The sequence below is a fragment of the Semicossyphus pulcher genome, unplaced genomic scaffold (assembly GCF_022749685.1).
Source record: "Semicossyphus pulcher isolate SPU_LCO1_2020_fin unplaced genomic scaffold, fSemPul1.0.p SCAF_25, whole genome shotgun sequence".
NCBI classification, from domain to species: Eukaryota; Metazoa; Chordata; class Actinopteri; order Labriformes; family Labridae; genus Semicossyphus; species Semicossyphus pulcher.
Window position 1 is genome coordinate 3,950,564 of NW_027211699.1, and position 16,650 is coordinate 3,967,213.

General features: G+C 41.5%; 1 protein-coding gene across 1 annotated transcript in view; it reads right to left on the minus strand.

The window, feature by feature from the left end:
• grapa (GRB2 related adaptor protein a) overlaps positions 1-16,414 on the minus strand; it is a 34,934-nt gene extending 18,520 nt beyond the window's left edge. The window contains exons 1-3 of the mRNA XM_069676218.1: positions 16,084-16,414; positions 11,430-11,527; positions 9,078-9,197 (exon numbers count right to left, since the gene is read on the minus strand). Of these exons, the coding sequence (XP_069532319.1) occupies positions 9,078-9,197; positions 11,430-11,527; positions 16,084-16,161 (296 nt within the window). The 5' untranslated portion in view covers positions 16,162-16,414. The remainder of the gene's footprint in view (positions 1-9,077; positions 9,198-11,429; positions 11,528-16,083) is intronic.
• Between the last annotated feature and the right edge of the window lie 236 nt (positions 16,415-16,650).

Below are 16,650 nucleotides of genomic sequence, written 5' to 3' on the forward strand. Positions count from 1 at the left end.
ACACAACTCCTGCTAGCTTGAAGCTGCCTGCCAGCTGTAGCTAACGTTTGCTTGAGGCACACAGCACATGACAGAAGTAGCTAACAATGCTAATTTACGGTATTAATGCTATCTTCTCCGCCGTCCTCTTCTTTGTCCTCGTTTCCCTCAATTTGTTGCAGCACAATTCCTCCGCCATGTTAGCAGTTAGCATCTTAACTGCTGGAGTTAGCAGCCTGTGATTGCTGCTCTCCTTTGTTAACATAACAAAAGTAACGCGGTCAGTTATCTGCTTATCAGCACAAACTTATTGTGTTTCACTGAATAGATTGAAGCTGCCCTGCCAGTTGTAGCTTGTCTGTGGCACGCAGCATGACAGAAGTAGCTTACCGTACTTTCTGCTAACAACGCTAATCCTCTTCTTTGTCCTTGTTCCCCTCCATTTAGCGTCTTTACTGCTAATGTTAGCAGTCTGTGATTGCTGCCCTCGTTTGTTAACATTACAAAAGTAACGCGGCCCATTATCAACTACTTTCTCTGAATAGATTCGACACAAGGCTAGCAAAGATGCGGAGACCCTGCTAGCCCCCTCCCGCCACCTCCTACAAACTTTTAAGGTCAAAGAACATTGATGAAAGTATTTAATTAAACTATATTTGAATTTAGCTAATGTTAGAAGTTGTTTAAACCACTATTATGACTATATTAAGGTCAACAATCACAATTTGATGAAGTCAAACTACAAGCTAGGTTTGTGAAAGCCAAAACAATGCTTCAAAGATGAAGGGAAAGGAGGAGGAGAGGAAGCAGATGTAATGTTGTAGCCACTGTTGATGTCATGTTGGCGTTTTTATTAATTATTACCCAGAGACATTAGAGAACCAGTGTGCATAACACAGACAGCATCTGTCTCAACACACACACACACACACACACAAGACACACTCTGTAAGTGCCCTCTCATCTCCCCGATCCAGTGTAATTAGGGCCCACAGCGATACAGACAGATTATTTTCTTTTTCAAGGTAACCAGAGAGGGAGAGAGAGATTAGGAGAGAAAGAGAGTGGGAAAGGTTGAAAATGAAATAGATGTAGAGATAGAGCACAGAGAGAGATATACTGTAGATGAGGACGCGAGTTATTTTTAGAACTTTTACTCAGCGCCAGCACAATTCAAGCAGCGTGAAGGTCATCCGTCCATCTTTCTCTCGACTTTCTCTATCAATCTATTCTCACTTCCTTGTTCTCTCCGTCTCTCATCCTGCCAACCCCTCCCCTCCTCTAATCTGCTGCTCGGTTTCCAAACTGCTGCAGATGTCTGGAACACTTCACAGAGCCACACCGACACCTCCAGCTGTCAATTTAACTCGGTAACTGAGCGCATGTGTTAGTAGCTGATGGTCGTGTCAAGTAGTTATCAGAAAGTGTGTCAGTCCATGTGCACGCTGCACATCACATGTTACATTAGTGTTTACGTGTGCAGACCAGTGTGTGTCTGTGTCTAATGACGCACGTATGGGACAGTTGGTGTGTGCATGTGTGTGGTTTTTGTGTCAACCAAGCATGACAGAGGGGTTGAACTCCGAGCATCAATCAAGTTGTTTCCTGTTTCAATGGATGGATGAGGACGTAAGGAGGAAGTGAGAGTAAGATGAGATGCTAAAGAGAAGAGAATGATAAAAGATGTATGGCTGGGGCGATTTATTCAAAAGTACGTTGATAGTTCAATCAGCCTTTCAGACAGGGTCATACAGAGTTTCTGTCCAAGTCAGTTATCATCACGAAGAACACAACTATCTAAACACTGATTTTATGTATTAGATTGTTGCTTTTCAAAACACACCATCCCCTTATCACTTTAATTATTTCAACTTCTAATACCCTTAATAATTCAAACTTACACTTGTTTAAGCCTCAGAATTAGGACAGCCAATATCCCCAACTGACAATATTCAGCTGCAATAAAGGAAACCCTGAAATAAATATAGATTTGAGTGGTTATATAAGAGTTTCTCTGGGCCAGAGACGCCTCAAGCAAAGAAATAGTCTAATCCATTTTGTTAAATCTCAACAGACAGAGCCAAAGAGCCACCGGTAATCTAGCAAAGAAATGTTAGACCAAAAACCCCTCAAGCTACTCTGAAGCTACAGAGTTTAATGACTAAGCAGCGAGGAAAAAGTATTAAAATGATTTAAAGCACTTCTGCAGTCTTATTCAGGATAACTAAATGGTTTTTTCCCTACTTAGATTGCTATACCTGACTTTCCAATTGAGACTAGCCAAATCCGCTATTAGCAATTTTGACAAGCTAGTTAGTAATGCAAACATTCTTATATTTTACATTTTTGTATCATTTAAAACCTTTAAAATAATTTGTAATTCATTTTAAAGGAGGATAATTTGCATGAGGCTACAGCCAGCAGCCAGTTAGCGTAGCCTAGCTTACCATAGCGCAGCAGTTGGGAAAAGGGGGCAACTGCTAGCCTGGCTGAGTTCATTGAATTTTTGGGTCTTAAATGCATACAAAAATGTAACGTGGCCCGAAAGTGTCCTTGCTCATAATCCCCAGTTTTTATAGATTAAACAAGAAAAAGATGTAAGTGAATTATCGAGCTTTAGGGGAGCTGTTTCCCAGCTGTTTACGGTCTTTGTGCTAAGCTAAGCTAACCTGCTATTGGATGTAGCCTTAAAATTCATTTTAAATACATGATTGTTGATCTTATCTTCCAATTTACCAAATTCAAATGGCGGCCATTTTCCTCTGACTTAAGGCCCGGGAAGGAAGTGCTGTTATAGTGTTGTACTGCTTTGTTTTAGGTTGTGAGGCATAAATCTTGAAAAATGACAAATCGTTTTCATTACACTACTTCTTGATTAATAAGCTACTGAGAAGACAATAAATAGAAGAAAGCCAGAGGGACATCAGGCCATTTTTTAAGGTAAAACAACACATTTTTAGCCTATTAGCTAATGTTAGACAACGGCTAATAATAACATTCAATCACCTCCTAGCTAACATTTTGTTAGCAAGGCATTTATGCCTTTCCTACTGTATCGTGTAACACTACCAAATGGTAATATCAGCATTTAGCCACTTCCTAGCTAATGTCAATATTAGCTAGTAGGTGGCTGAATGCTAACGTAAGCTGTTGTTGACTGTCTGTAATGGGTTATCTAATATTTTGATATAATTTGAAATAACCATCCAGATTTTCACAGTTTATTGTCTTTCCAGTTGCTTCATGTGACATCAGAGGAAAATGACTGCTGTATGATCAATTCATGGCAAGAAAGTAAAAGTTAATTTCCCAAAATGTCAATAGATTCCTTTAATTGTAGTATGTGTAAGGCTTAAACTGAAGTGAAGGACAGGCCTTTTGGCTGCACAACATAACACATTCATGATTTAATGACAGACGACTGGTTTTTGTTTATTCTGGGGCTTTGTATAGAGTCAGGGTGAATAGTAAGGACAGAATAAAGTCAGAAAAACTGAATTAAAAACAGACTGGAAAGAGAAAGAAAGAGACCCTCTGGAGGGTTTATCCCCCAGAGAACTGGCTGGCTGGTCTTATTTCAGCTTCACTGTCAATATAAGAAAGCAGAAAAATAAAGTTAAGTCATGCAACCCCCTCCAACCTCTTTCCTTCCCCAGCCTATTTTATCTGTAGTTTCTGTTTGCCGTCTGTCTCTTTCATCTCTTGCCATATTTTCTGTGCTCTCTCTGTTTCTGTCTCTTTCAAACCTCTCTTGGTGACTTCTGTTCACTGAAATCTAGTAATAAATGGTGCCTTGAGATGTGGTTTAAACTGTGAAAGCCTAACTGGACTGTTGAGAAAAAAGCTAATTGTTTTTGAAAGGGATAGACCCAAACCCTCCAGCACTTTATTTATTCATCATATGATTATTTAATGAAAATGTTCACTTGTTCACTTTCTTGCTGAGAGTTAGACGAGAACTTTGATATATCACTCTTTTGTATATATGGTGAGCATGAATCTATAGACAGCAGCTAGTTAGCATAGCTTAGCATAAAGACTGGAAATGGCTAACCCAGCTCTGTCCAAATGTAACAAACAAGATATAACATTTTGTTCTCTTCAAACAGAGCCCAAATAGCTGTTTGATCCTTTTTCCAGTTTTTGTGCTAAGCTATGCTAACTGATTGTTGGCTGTAGCTACTCTTTATTTACCGTACATTAAAGAGCAGTAAACATTAGAGTGGCATTGGTCTTCTTATCCGTCACTGGCATGAATAAAGCAAAAACTTGAAGGAGAATTTTACATAAAAATTTGGCATGATATATTTATTTTAACGTTTTCTCCAAATGCATTTCTTTCTAACAAAAGCAAACTAATTTAATTTATTGAGTCATCAAGAGTGACTAAGTATAGCCTCATCCTTAAGTGTTAACATTCATGGGACACTGAACACAAAGTTACTTAAATCTCAAAGAATATAATGTAGCTGAAAAACAAGCATAGCTCAAAGGAGTCAGTTCCCTTTATGTTTCCTCTGTGGAGTAATGACACTAATGATGAATAATAACAAGGAAGCTGCATCAACAGCCCGATTCGGCACTTGCTGTAGGAGCTATCAGTAGCTGGAAGCATGAGTCAATGATCTCTGAGGCCATGTCGTAAATGTTGGTTTTGAAATTGAAACGGCCCAACAAACGACAAACAGCTCAATGCGTTTAAGTTGGCACATGGAAGCCAGTTTAGTTTGCAAATTTACAGCATGTCACCAGATAACATGCATACACTCTACATTAGCCTCTGGAAGCAACAGCGGTTAGCGAGAAAGGACTTCCAGACGAGACTTCCTTTTCCGTGCGCTGCCATTGTTTGCAGTCTGACTAGCAAATTGAAAAGCGATGTCTGAGTTGAGAGGCATTGTCTAAGAGCCGACTGTATTTTTTAAAAGTGTTTGATTAAAAGCTAAATTTTTGTGGGGCACCGGTTTAGCTCAGCGGTTAAATCAGGCCTCCCATATACAGAGGTTACAGTTGCCTGCCCCGGGTTCGACTCCCACCCACGGCCCCCTGCTGTACGTCTTCCCCACTCTCTCTTCCCCCAGTTTCCAATGTCCTCTCTCTTTATCAGTAAGGGCATAAAAGGCCAATACAATAAATAATTACAATAAAAAAAGTCTCAATCAAAGCCTGCTAAAATGCTCATGGATGATTACACTAGGACTACAGAAGTGTGCTATGCGCTCTGTATATTTTTCTGCTTTCTTATCCTTTGCCAAGCAGATGCCTGAACAAGAATGAACGTACAAAGCTTAAAGTACCACACACGTGTACACAAACCAAACTGTTAAAGCAAAGAAATGTTTTTTTGTTCTACACAACCTTTATAAAAAAGTGTCAAAAGTACAAAGAGGCTGTGGTGAAACAACCTTGAGCTTTTTCAGGCAGTGAGACGTCCAGCAATTTAACAGGAAGTTGAGGAGATACTGAATAATACATTCAGTAAGAGCAAAGGTGACTCAAAATAAAGGTGAGTTGTACTTTCAGATATTGTGATGGAAATATTGTAACTGTCTGGTGTATCCATTCACCCTCAGTTTACATCTACTGCTTTTGCTTCAGTCACAGATTTCCCATCGTGTCTTTAGATGACTCACAGAGGGAAAGTGTGCATAGTTGTTACACTCAGCTGTCAGTTTTACATGTAGGTGGATGGCCTGATTTTGCAACTGATTGTGGGAGCATATGTAGAAGGAAGTAAGACTTTCTATTTGAGAAATAGTGAGAGTTATGTTCCTCCTCTGCCAGGGTCTGAAAAATTTCTCGACAACAAAATAACATCAGAGCAGGAAAATAACATGCTGCCGCTTCTTCTTCAAACTGGATCAACACCGCAGAAGACATCTCCTGTGGGTGAATCTGCTGCTGAGTCAAAGAGGCCTGTGAAAGCCTAGCTAAGCAAAATGGAATCCTCATCTCTGTCTATAAAAAAAAACTCTAGGTTGGCATCAGTTTGCTCCACTTTCCAAAAATAAGCTACTAAATAACCCATCGGGACAGTTTCACTGGCATAGTCTGAAGCTAGTCCCCAGCCACGTATTCTTCCATAACCACCTCTCAGAAAGTTTTCTGTAGAGCAGCGATAAAAAAAATAACCTCCTCCGTTCTGTCCATGGAGAAGAAATCTCTAACTCCGAGCACAAAATGCTTGACTGGTTTTCAAATGAAGATTGATCACCTAAAAGGGACCCAATCAGAACCAAAATTGAGGGCACTGAGGTCACGTCCTTGTTACTTTTCTGGAGGTTTTACACTGCTGGATATTTTATAGGCGAGTCCCAGTATTTTCTTTACATTCAATATGTAATAATAAAGAGAAAAGATGTAGTACGCACATGACCAGTAGGGGCAGTACAAAGGGAAGAGGGGATGTGACGGGGTCAACACAACAGCAGGGACAACAATGGCAGAAAGTTTTGAAGACAAGCTGATAGACCAAGTCTGCAGTTATCCACATCTGTACGATGTGTCATTGCCACTGCACAGAGACAAACATGCCTGTCAAATTAGCTGGTGACAGATAAGCTCCATTTTAGAAGTCGACCTGAAAAACTGAATGGAAACAAGTCTGGGATTGTTACGTCCATGCACGGAGGAAAATGTTGGAGAAACAGAGCGTAGACGGACCACCGGTCATCAGTCTACCTTTAATGTAAATAAAGATAACCCTACACCACATTCACAGTGTTGCATGATTTCTAACTTTACCAGCAGTTTCCAGTAGATTAAAATAGTTTCAAAAACAGCAAACTAAAGCCCCTTTCTGACTCCATTCATGAAAGCAATGTGGAGGAGATTTTCTCGCCCTGGCGTCAAAGCTGGCTGGAGCTGATTCGAGCTGAGCCGGGACGAAAGTCTTCACAGCTCCTCCTGTCAGGACGTCTCCTCTGACAGGAGGAGCTGTCAGGACACTAGGACCACACACACAGCTACAAAACACACACAAACACCTGACCCACTTTTCAAGCTGCCCAACTAACAGAGAGGCCTCAGCAGACAACCAAAAAAAAGTCGCTTTAAAATTAGCCGTCCCCAAATCTGTTTCACCCAGCACACCTCCCTTCTCCAATGTCCCTCTTGATTCACTAATTCACCATTTTCTCATGGCGGCCATTTTTCCCTGACATGATGCTCGGGGTGGGAAGCTCAGATGCTGGTGTAATGTTGTACATATTGTTATCATTTCACCACTTCGTTTGATCATTAAGAAGAAAGACAAGAGATATAAGATCCCTGTCATATTTCAAGGTAAAACAACACATTTTAGCAACTGACAGCTATGTCACAACAGCTAACCTTAGCATTCAACCAATTCTTAGCTAACAATATTGCTAGCTTGCGCAGTATTGATAGCTAGCTAACATTTTTTATAGCTAGGAATTTACACCTCCTATCATATCATGTAACACTATCAAAGAGTATTGCTAGCTAGGAAGTGGTGGAATGCTAATGATAGCTGTTGTCTAACGCTAGCTAAACAGTTATAAGATTTCCCTCTAGATTTTATCCATTGTTTTTTTAGTTGATTAATTGACAAGTTGTGAAATGTTAGCACTTTGTTAATGCTAACATTCCATCCATCATTACCACAGCATTAAAGCTTCCCTCCCTGAGTGTGATGTCAGAGGAAAATGGCCGCCATGTGATCCACCAAGTTATTTTTCCCTTTCTGCTTTGATTCTTCTACAGAGCTGTTGTTAACCACTGGCAGAATGATATCAAGCCCAAACAGTCAGAACCAACCACTAACCCTCAAATCCAACTCTCGACCCCTGAAAGCAGCCAGCAGAGAAGAGCCAACCCTTAGTTCCAAGTCTGACTCCATAACCCCCCTCCGCTTTCCCTCTTGATTCCCTAATTCACCATATTCACACAGCGGCCATTTTCCTCTGACATGATGCTCAGGGTGGGAAGCTCAGATGTTGTTGTAATGTTGTAGAAATTGTTATCATATTAGCGCTTCCCTTGATCAGTGACAAGAAAGACAATAGATGGTAAAGTCATATTTCAAAGTAAAACAACACATTTTATAACTTATTAGCGACTGAAAGCTTTGTCACAACAGCTAACCTAGGCATTCAACCAATTCTTAGCTAACAATAGTGTTAGCTAGCCCAATAATGATAGCTAGCTAACATTTTATTAGCTAAGAATTTACACCTTTCCTATTGTTTCATGTAACACTATCAAAGAGTATTGCTAGCTAGGAAGTGGTGGAATGCTAATGATAGCTGTTGTCTAACGCTAGCTAAACAGTTATAAGATTTCCCTCTAGATTTTATCCATTGTTTTTTTAGTTGATTAATTGACAAGTTGTGAAATGTTAGTAATTTAATTTTCTGCGCCAACAAAACCCACAACCCACACGTTCTTAACCACTTGGAGAGAGATATCAAGCCCTGACACTGTCAAAACCAACCGCAACAACCCACACATCCAACTCTCACCCCCTGAAATCAGCCAGCAGAGAGGAGCCAACCCTTAGTTCCAAGTCTGACTCAATTACCCACCCCACATACCCCGACCCTCCACCTCCTAGATCCACACAGCCTCCAAGGAGCACAGCACCAAGCCTCAGCTGCATCCCTGACCGTCACTCCTGCCGACAACACAACCGATCGGGCCCCCTTCAGTGGCTCCAGATGCCGTGGCGTGCCAGACAGGATTAGCTCACATCCGGCCAGAGGGGTTGCAGATCCTTCCTCCACCCCACACCTTATCCTCTAACCCTCCTCCTCTGATCGCCTGCCACCAACACAAACACACACTCAAAATTTTATCAAGGGGAAAACAAGGGACAAAACTGCTGCGTGTGCGAGGATGTGTGCATTTGTGCATACAGTTTGTTTACATAGACCTGCTAGTTGAATCAGATTGCATTAGCAGAGATGTAATGAAACTTTAATGACCCCTGTGGAGAAACGGGGCTGTTGCAGTAATTAGAGGATACTTGGAGAACAGGAGGAGAATAAAAAAGAATGCATAGATCAAATTATTATTATTTTGAGCATAAAAGGCTCAAAATGTGAAAAATATCTTCAGTCTTATGATCTATCTCCTACCTGACAGACATTGAGAACTCTCCTGGGGCGCTCTCGCTCTCTCTGACGAGAAAAGCTCCACACTCCCTGTGTCTGAGTCGACTCTCTGCCACACCGCGAGATATACGACCGGCGAACCAGCTGCAGGAAAGACAGAAAAAAGGGAAGAAAGAAACATGAACTTGTGACAATAATTTGTTTAGACATCTAAGAACTTTTTGATGTTTTATTTTTAGTGTAACTGATCAGAAAACAAAAGTACGCATCAATGCTGCCAGAGAGATGAAGAGAGGTTGAGGGTGGGGGGAAAAGCAGATTTAAAATTAGCACGTTTGTGATGTTATTTTTGAAAGCGCTGCTAAATATGCACGCAAAAAAGTCCCAAATTGCAGGATGTCAGTTGTCAGCTGTGAAGCGCAAGTAATAGTTCATACCCCTTCTCTGTTTTTTTTTCTCTCATTAGTCTTGCTTAGTGGAGCAGTTTGTCACATGCAATGTTTGCATGAATTACATTCTGCTTTCATGAACTGTGGTTATAATAAGACTCGCTTGGTTAAGGTCGTAAGGTCAGAATTCTGGGGGTTTGTTTTATTGTTGTTTACAGTGGCTGACAGGGGCAAGCGTGCAGCAATGGCTCAAAAGATTTACATTTGGAGAAACAGGCTGCAAATGTAGGAATAATGCCAAAGCAAAATAAAAGTTTTTCACAGGCATTTTCTGTGATTGTTGCGGCAAAAAATGCCTGATTTGGCGGCAGCAAGAAGTTGCGATGCTTTGAGGCGTATTTTTCTGTTTAACACATTACACATCCAATGTGAGCGACTGGGACAAACACTCCAATAAGGCCGTCTATTGGCTGAATGAGCTGTTTGTCATCTGAAATCACATGTGGTCGATTTCAGTGTCAGGACTCCAAATAAAATGTGTTCAAACTGAAGGACACTAAAGTTAACGGCCATGAAATGCTCATTTTGCACTGCACGTGCACGCTCAATGCTATCCATGTGCGCAAAGGAGAATCTCCATCCATCCATCCATCCATAAATCCATCCATCCATCCATCCATCCATCCATCCATCCATCCATCCATCCATCCGTCCGTCGGTCCATCCATCCACAAATTCGTCCATCCATCCATCCATAAATCCATCCTTCCATAAATCCATCCATCCATCCGTCCATCCATCCACAAATTCGTCCATCCATCCATCCATCCATAAATCCATCCATAAATCCAACCATCCAACCATCCGTCCGTCCATAAATCCATTCATCCATAAATCCAACCATCCGTCCATCCGTCCGTCCATAAATCCATCCATCCGTCCATCCAACCATCCTTCCAACTATCCATCCATAAATCCATTCATCCATCCATTCAACCATCCATCCATCCATCCTTCCTTAATCTATACTGCTTACCCTTTTCAGGGTCGGTTGAGCCTAACCCAGTTGTCATTGGGCGAGAGGCGGGGTACACCCTGGACTGATCGCCAGTCAATCACACTTCGCTCACATTCACAACTACGGGCAATTTCAGCGACACCAGTTAACCCAACAAGCATGTTCTTGGACTGTGGGAGGAAGATGGAGTACCCGGAGGGAACCCACGCATGCACGGGTAGAACATGCAAACTCCACACAGGAAGGCCCCATGCACCCGAACTGGGATTCGAACCAGGAACCTTCTGAGCCTTCTGACCTTGTGAGTTTGGAAATAACACTCACTGAAATGGGATGATTGGTCAAATTTGCGTAAAAAATTGGGGCAACTGGTTGAATTGAAACTTTGCAGCTTCCTTGAGGGACTTAAATACGTGCGTTTCTTTGAATTTCCTGCCTGTATCTCCCAATGGAGATCTTTGGTACATTGCAGCATGTTTGCCCTTGTTGGCCACCGTAGTTCCTGAAGACACACACATGTTCCCAGAGACCACACATGCTAAACCAGGCGATTCAAAGACGGTGCATCAGTGTTCGTTAACGAGCCAGAGGGGCTGCACTGGCTGCGGTGTCAGTTTAGTGTTTCTCTCAAGAAAAAGTACAACCCAGCTGGTGTATGACCATCTGATGGAGATACAGGATGTACCAGCAGCTTCAGCATCAACACACACACACACACACACACACACACGGCTGTATCGTGGGTGATTACGTAAGGCAGCGAGTCAGTGTGTCCCTTTGGGTAATGCTGCCTTATGCCGGAGTGCAGATGTCCAAAGCAGAGCAGAAAACGCCCCCAAGCTGCACACGCTCGCTGATGAGCTGTTTAGATAGACCAGCGCTGGATGTGTGAAATGTATTCATCTGCTTTACAGATGAACTGAACATGTACGTGTGTGTGTGTGTGTGTGTGTTTGTGTGTGTACTCACGCATGGGGCCTCAGGTTGATGTAGTTTTTTGGCACAAAGCCTTTCCTGTTGTGGAGCTCAGCTGTGTACCAGTTCGGATCATCCTCCATGTTGGTGATCTAGGAGCACGCACACACACAAACACACACACACAAAGAAATGAAATATTGCCCATAATGATGTTGACGCAGGCTATTACTATCGGGTGAAAGGCCACCATCATTTCTCTCTCGCTCGCTGTATATCAATCTCCTCGCCTCGACTCTCTTCTTCTTCTATTATCCGCTACACTGGTTCTCATTCGTCTTTGTGTGAACCGGGGCCCTCGACTCGCACAAATCTCCATCGGCAAGTTCAAAATGCCACATAAAGCCCCTCATAATTACACTCACACACACGCAAGGGCCAGCAGTTTTCATTCTTTATTGTTTACTGTTTTACACTCAGTCATTTCTCCTGTTTGTTTGTTTTCTCGTCTTTTTTAATCTGTGTTCAACTCTGTTTTTTTAATCACGTACATCTGAAACGTATCCTCGAAGTGAAGAATGATGTAAAAACTCCTCTGGCAATGTTGCACATCTGCCCAAAAAAGTTGTCCAGTACCCCGTTAGGAACTTCATTTCATGCACCATCTATTTTAACGCTTGCACTGTGCACACTTGTACGAGCATTTCAAAATGTGTTGCAGGCCGTGTGATGATGCACTGTCCGAGGTGTCAGTCATTGCTCCATCACAGAGCTGAATGATTATCCTTTCATACAAATAAGTTGGTGGCTTCAATGTCGGCCAAAGATTTAAGTAAGAGCAAGAAGAAATTTGTCACAAACCAAGTTTTTGGCAGTTTAAAGTCGAGGTGAAATGAAAAAAGTCATTTTAATCCTTTTAGATCACATCCCCGGTAATTTTGTGCATCTATTTGACAATATAGACAAAAAAAAATACAGAAAATCCATTTCTTCGTATTCTTATATCAAAATCCGATCATTTTTACTTCTGGTAAAACTAAATTTCACGCGTGCTTACGTAAGTTAGCACCAAACAATTTCAACCAATCAATCTGTAACATTTAGCCGCAGAGCACCGAGAACGCATGGTCAGTTAGCTAGCTACTGCGCTGTGGAGAACGTCTGTCTACGCCCACTTCTCAACGATCAAATCGAATCCCTCTAATGATATGTCCCGCCTGCACGTCCCGTTTCACTCGGAAATACGTCACGATACGGAAGCTGGATACTCTCGAAGTGCCGTTTCGGCTCGACTTCAAGGACTCATGTTGGACCGTTTGGTTTGATGTGATGCTCTTATCTTTAATACAAAAGTCTTTAAACTTCTTTTTTTCCCCATTTTCTGCTACCAATATTTCCAAACAACAAACTGCATCCTCACTGTTCTGCTGTTTATTAGACTAGAATAGAAAATACTAAATGAGTGACTTCTGTGTGCAAATTTTACCGGTTTAAAACACAAGGTAACACAATTACACAAGATGGCACATTAAAATCTATTAAACACCCCAAAACACAACATATACATGATAAAAAAAACCCAGATACAGTAGAACTACATTAAGGGCCTGTGTCCACTACCGGCATTTTTCGTGTGCAGCGCCTATTTTTGAGACAAAACCAATGCAGTTCAGCGTTTTCAAAGCTCAGCGACCTCGTGTCAGCTGTTTTTTGGAGTTGGGCTCACTTCACTCTCATTTCAAAATAGTTATACTTTTGGACCACTGCCACGCTCGTCAATGTCGCCTCACCAACCAATCAAAATCAAAAAGGGGTAGGACTTACGAAACAAACTTTGTCAACAACGATGGCGGAGAAGAAGCAAATCAATTGTCAATGTCAATTTTCCTTCAATAAAAGCAAATATTAAGCATACAGAGCCATTTAAAACACACTTGATGGTAACTACCAATGGAAGCGGAAGTGCCGCCAGATATCTTTCGTAACCTAGCAACAGTCAGGGCCCTTGATAAGCGCTCTGAAATTGAGGTTGTGGGTGCAGTTGGTTGACATGGGCCCTAAGCGAGGGCATCAGGTGCTCTAAAGTTAAATAACTTCTTAATCTTTGGGTTGAGTTCTGACTCATGGAAAAAACCCAATTAATAATGTACTTCTGTCTACTTCTTGTGTATTTAGGATGCCTATATTAAGCTTGTTTATCCTCGGGTACCCCCGCTGATTCCGCTGTGTCTGACTCAGCTCCTTAACAATTACATAATTGACCTTAAAAATGTAATAATCATACTGTGAGACCAAATCAAACCAAAATGGGAAATCAAGGAAAAACACTGTTTTCTGACATCTGCACTATTCCAACACACTGCACCTTGAGGCCCCAGAATAGACAGGCTGTTTCTAGGCTTCTTTTGTGACAGCAAAAAGGGAAAAAATGATTTCAATTTCAGCCGAAAATGTGTTTACATGATTGGAATGATTTATATAGCTCAGGAGATTACTGATTGTGAGATTGTGCCTCTAAAAAACTTCTTAGTATCTTAGTTAGTGCCAGAGACAGAGGAGTCTGTCACACACTCCAAATCCAATTTGAATCCAAAACTGTCACAATAATGTGATTATTTTTGTCGAACAAAAGACTACTGTCGTCTCACTCCCGCTTTAGTGTCCCTTGTGTCAGACTTGGCCGCATTGTTTGACAGCTTTAAACAGAATGTCAGAGCTTCCTCTTTTGACTCTGAAGCTACAATTTAGCTTGATTGATGCTTGTCCACATGGCGTCTGCAAAACTGGGACAGAAATAAACAATGCACCCCCAAATGGAATGATGCAAGGTGTGAAAGGAGTAAACAAACACTGAATTAGCACCAGTGTAGTAGTGAGAGGAAAGAATCCAGCAGTAAATTAAAGAATCTCTTTCTTGCATGATGCTGCATGAGCTGCTATGGAAGTGTAAAGCTCAGGCCATCTGGTGCTGCGAGCACGAATGTGAAGAATTCTTTTAAAAGTTCTGTTTGACCAAAGTCTGAACAAGAGCAGTTTAGCTGAGACAACACAGCAGTTTATCCCAGCGGGAAGGAAGAAAAAGTGTCGCATAAGCTGTTCGTCACTGTGGCCATAAAGCATGACTTCTCTTTGAAGCTGTCGACATGGCCAGCAACATAAGAACAGCATTACTTCCCGGTTAGTTGATCAAATCCAAAATCTAATTCGGCTTTACAGGTAGGTTATTAGAACCAAAAGTGATGCATAGAAATGTTGTGAGGAAACTGGAAACATATTTATTTATTGTATTAATGCGCTGACACAGCAGCAGAACTAAATGCCACCTCATTTTGTCTGCGTCACACTGACTCCAGATAAGTTTCTTTACACACAGCAGAAATGAGAAGCTGCTTTATTCATGTGTCGTCTCATATTGGAAAAGAGTCCGTCTGCGATGAATAATAAAGCAGCCTGCTGCTTAGAAGTAAAGGTAAATTCCACCCTCAGACATCATTATCCCGTCAGACGTGATCAAATGTCACGGGTTATTTGTGACGAGGTCTTGACCTGCCCCTTATTCTTCTCCACGATTTCCTTTCAGAGAACAGGTTCACACTAAAAATACATGGTGTGTTAAGTTGCAATAGCAATATTAAAATGACAGTTAGCATTGCATCCATTGTAGGATTTAGCCGACTGAGGCTGATCATGCGCTGTGTGTAAGTTGAACAGCTGGCGCCTCAGTGTAAATTGAGGGAGAATCTTTCACTTCATTTCTGAGATTTACTGCTGATGTCTTAAGGACAATTTTTCTGCTACAATAATCTCCAGCTGTGCAGTAACTATCCCAACCCTTCATTTAGCCGGCTAGCAAAACTTAAAGCTGTAGTGTTGAGAACATGTTTCCTACAGCAAAGGTGCGACCTTTCGGAAATAGTTTGCCATTTTTGAAAATACGCTTACTGATATTCGCTCTGTTTTTGCTTAGTCATGTCTGTTGGCTAAATATTACGCTATACTGAGTAGACGGTTAGCTTAGCGTTGTTTTAAGACGCATTGAAAGCGCTGCTCTAACGTGTAAAAGTGTCAGTTTGCGGTTTTATTACAAACTTTTTCTGGACCATGAAGTTACTAGTCGTAGCCAAGAAACAGTTCAGTAGCCTTCATATCATATTATGCTAATGATTTTTTTTCTAAACAAATTTTTGGGCAGATTACTGTAAACAAATTTGGCAATACCATATTAACAAGTGGTTTTTACTTGTGCTAAAATGTGGGTTTTGTACGCTTTTAAAAAAGCCAGGCTAGCTGTTTTCCTCTGTTTTAAGTCTTGTTAATGCTAATCTAAGCTAGCTGGCTGCTAGCTCCTGCCACATGTTCAGTGTACAGTCATGTGTTTTAATATTCACATTAGCAAAAAAAAGTGTTTTTGATAAAATTTCTAACTACTAAACTATTGCTTTAAAGTACCCAACATGTTGCTATTCAAGCTAATACTAACATGTTTTAGTTTAAATAAAACATTCCTGTACAGCCAATCGCTCTCTCAATCAAAAATGTTGTGATGTTTGTAACATTCAGTACATTACAGGCTGGTTTCTTTTTCTAAAGTCAGCAACAGTCAGAAGTACTTGGAAATGTCAAGAGCCGTCGCACGAAAGTACGACTCATGAGTCTGAGACGTGTGCTGTATAGATAGCTAGATAGAGGAATAAATACTTTCCCTTACCTTGAGCATGTCTCCCTTGTTGAAACTGAGTTCATCGCCCTCAGTGGCACGAAACGTATACAGTGCCACTGCTTCCATGCCGCTATCTCCAACACTCACTCACTCACACACACACACACACACACTCGGAGACCCCCACTAATGCCCCTAGCACAGGGGGCTTGGGGGAGAAGAAAGAGGAAGAAATGTCAAAAAAAAAAAAAAAAGAAAAGAAACAGACAAAGTAGTAGGATTCAATGAAATAACAGACAGGAGAGGAGAAGAGGAGCAGGAGAGGAGGTCTAGTCTGTCTGCTGAGCCTGAGAGCGCACAAGAGAGTCAGAGGAGAGGATGAGAGAGAGAGAGAGAGAGAGAGAGAGAGAGAGAGAGAGAGAGAGAGAGAGAGAGAGCTCAGTGAGGGGAAAAACACGACTGGCTGCTGCTCAGCAACACACTACCATGAGTAACGTTCACAGAGAGAAAGAGAGAGAGAGAGAGAGAGAGAGCATGTGGGGGGCTGGGGAGTGGGAGGCACTTCCTGTGTATATATTTGTCACACAGTTTGTGTGGCTTTTAAGGATACTCTCT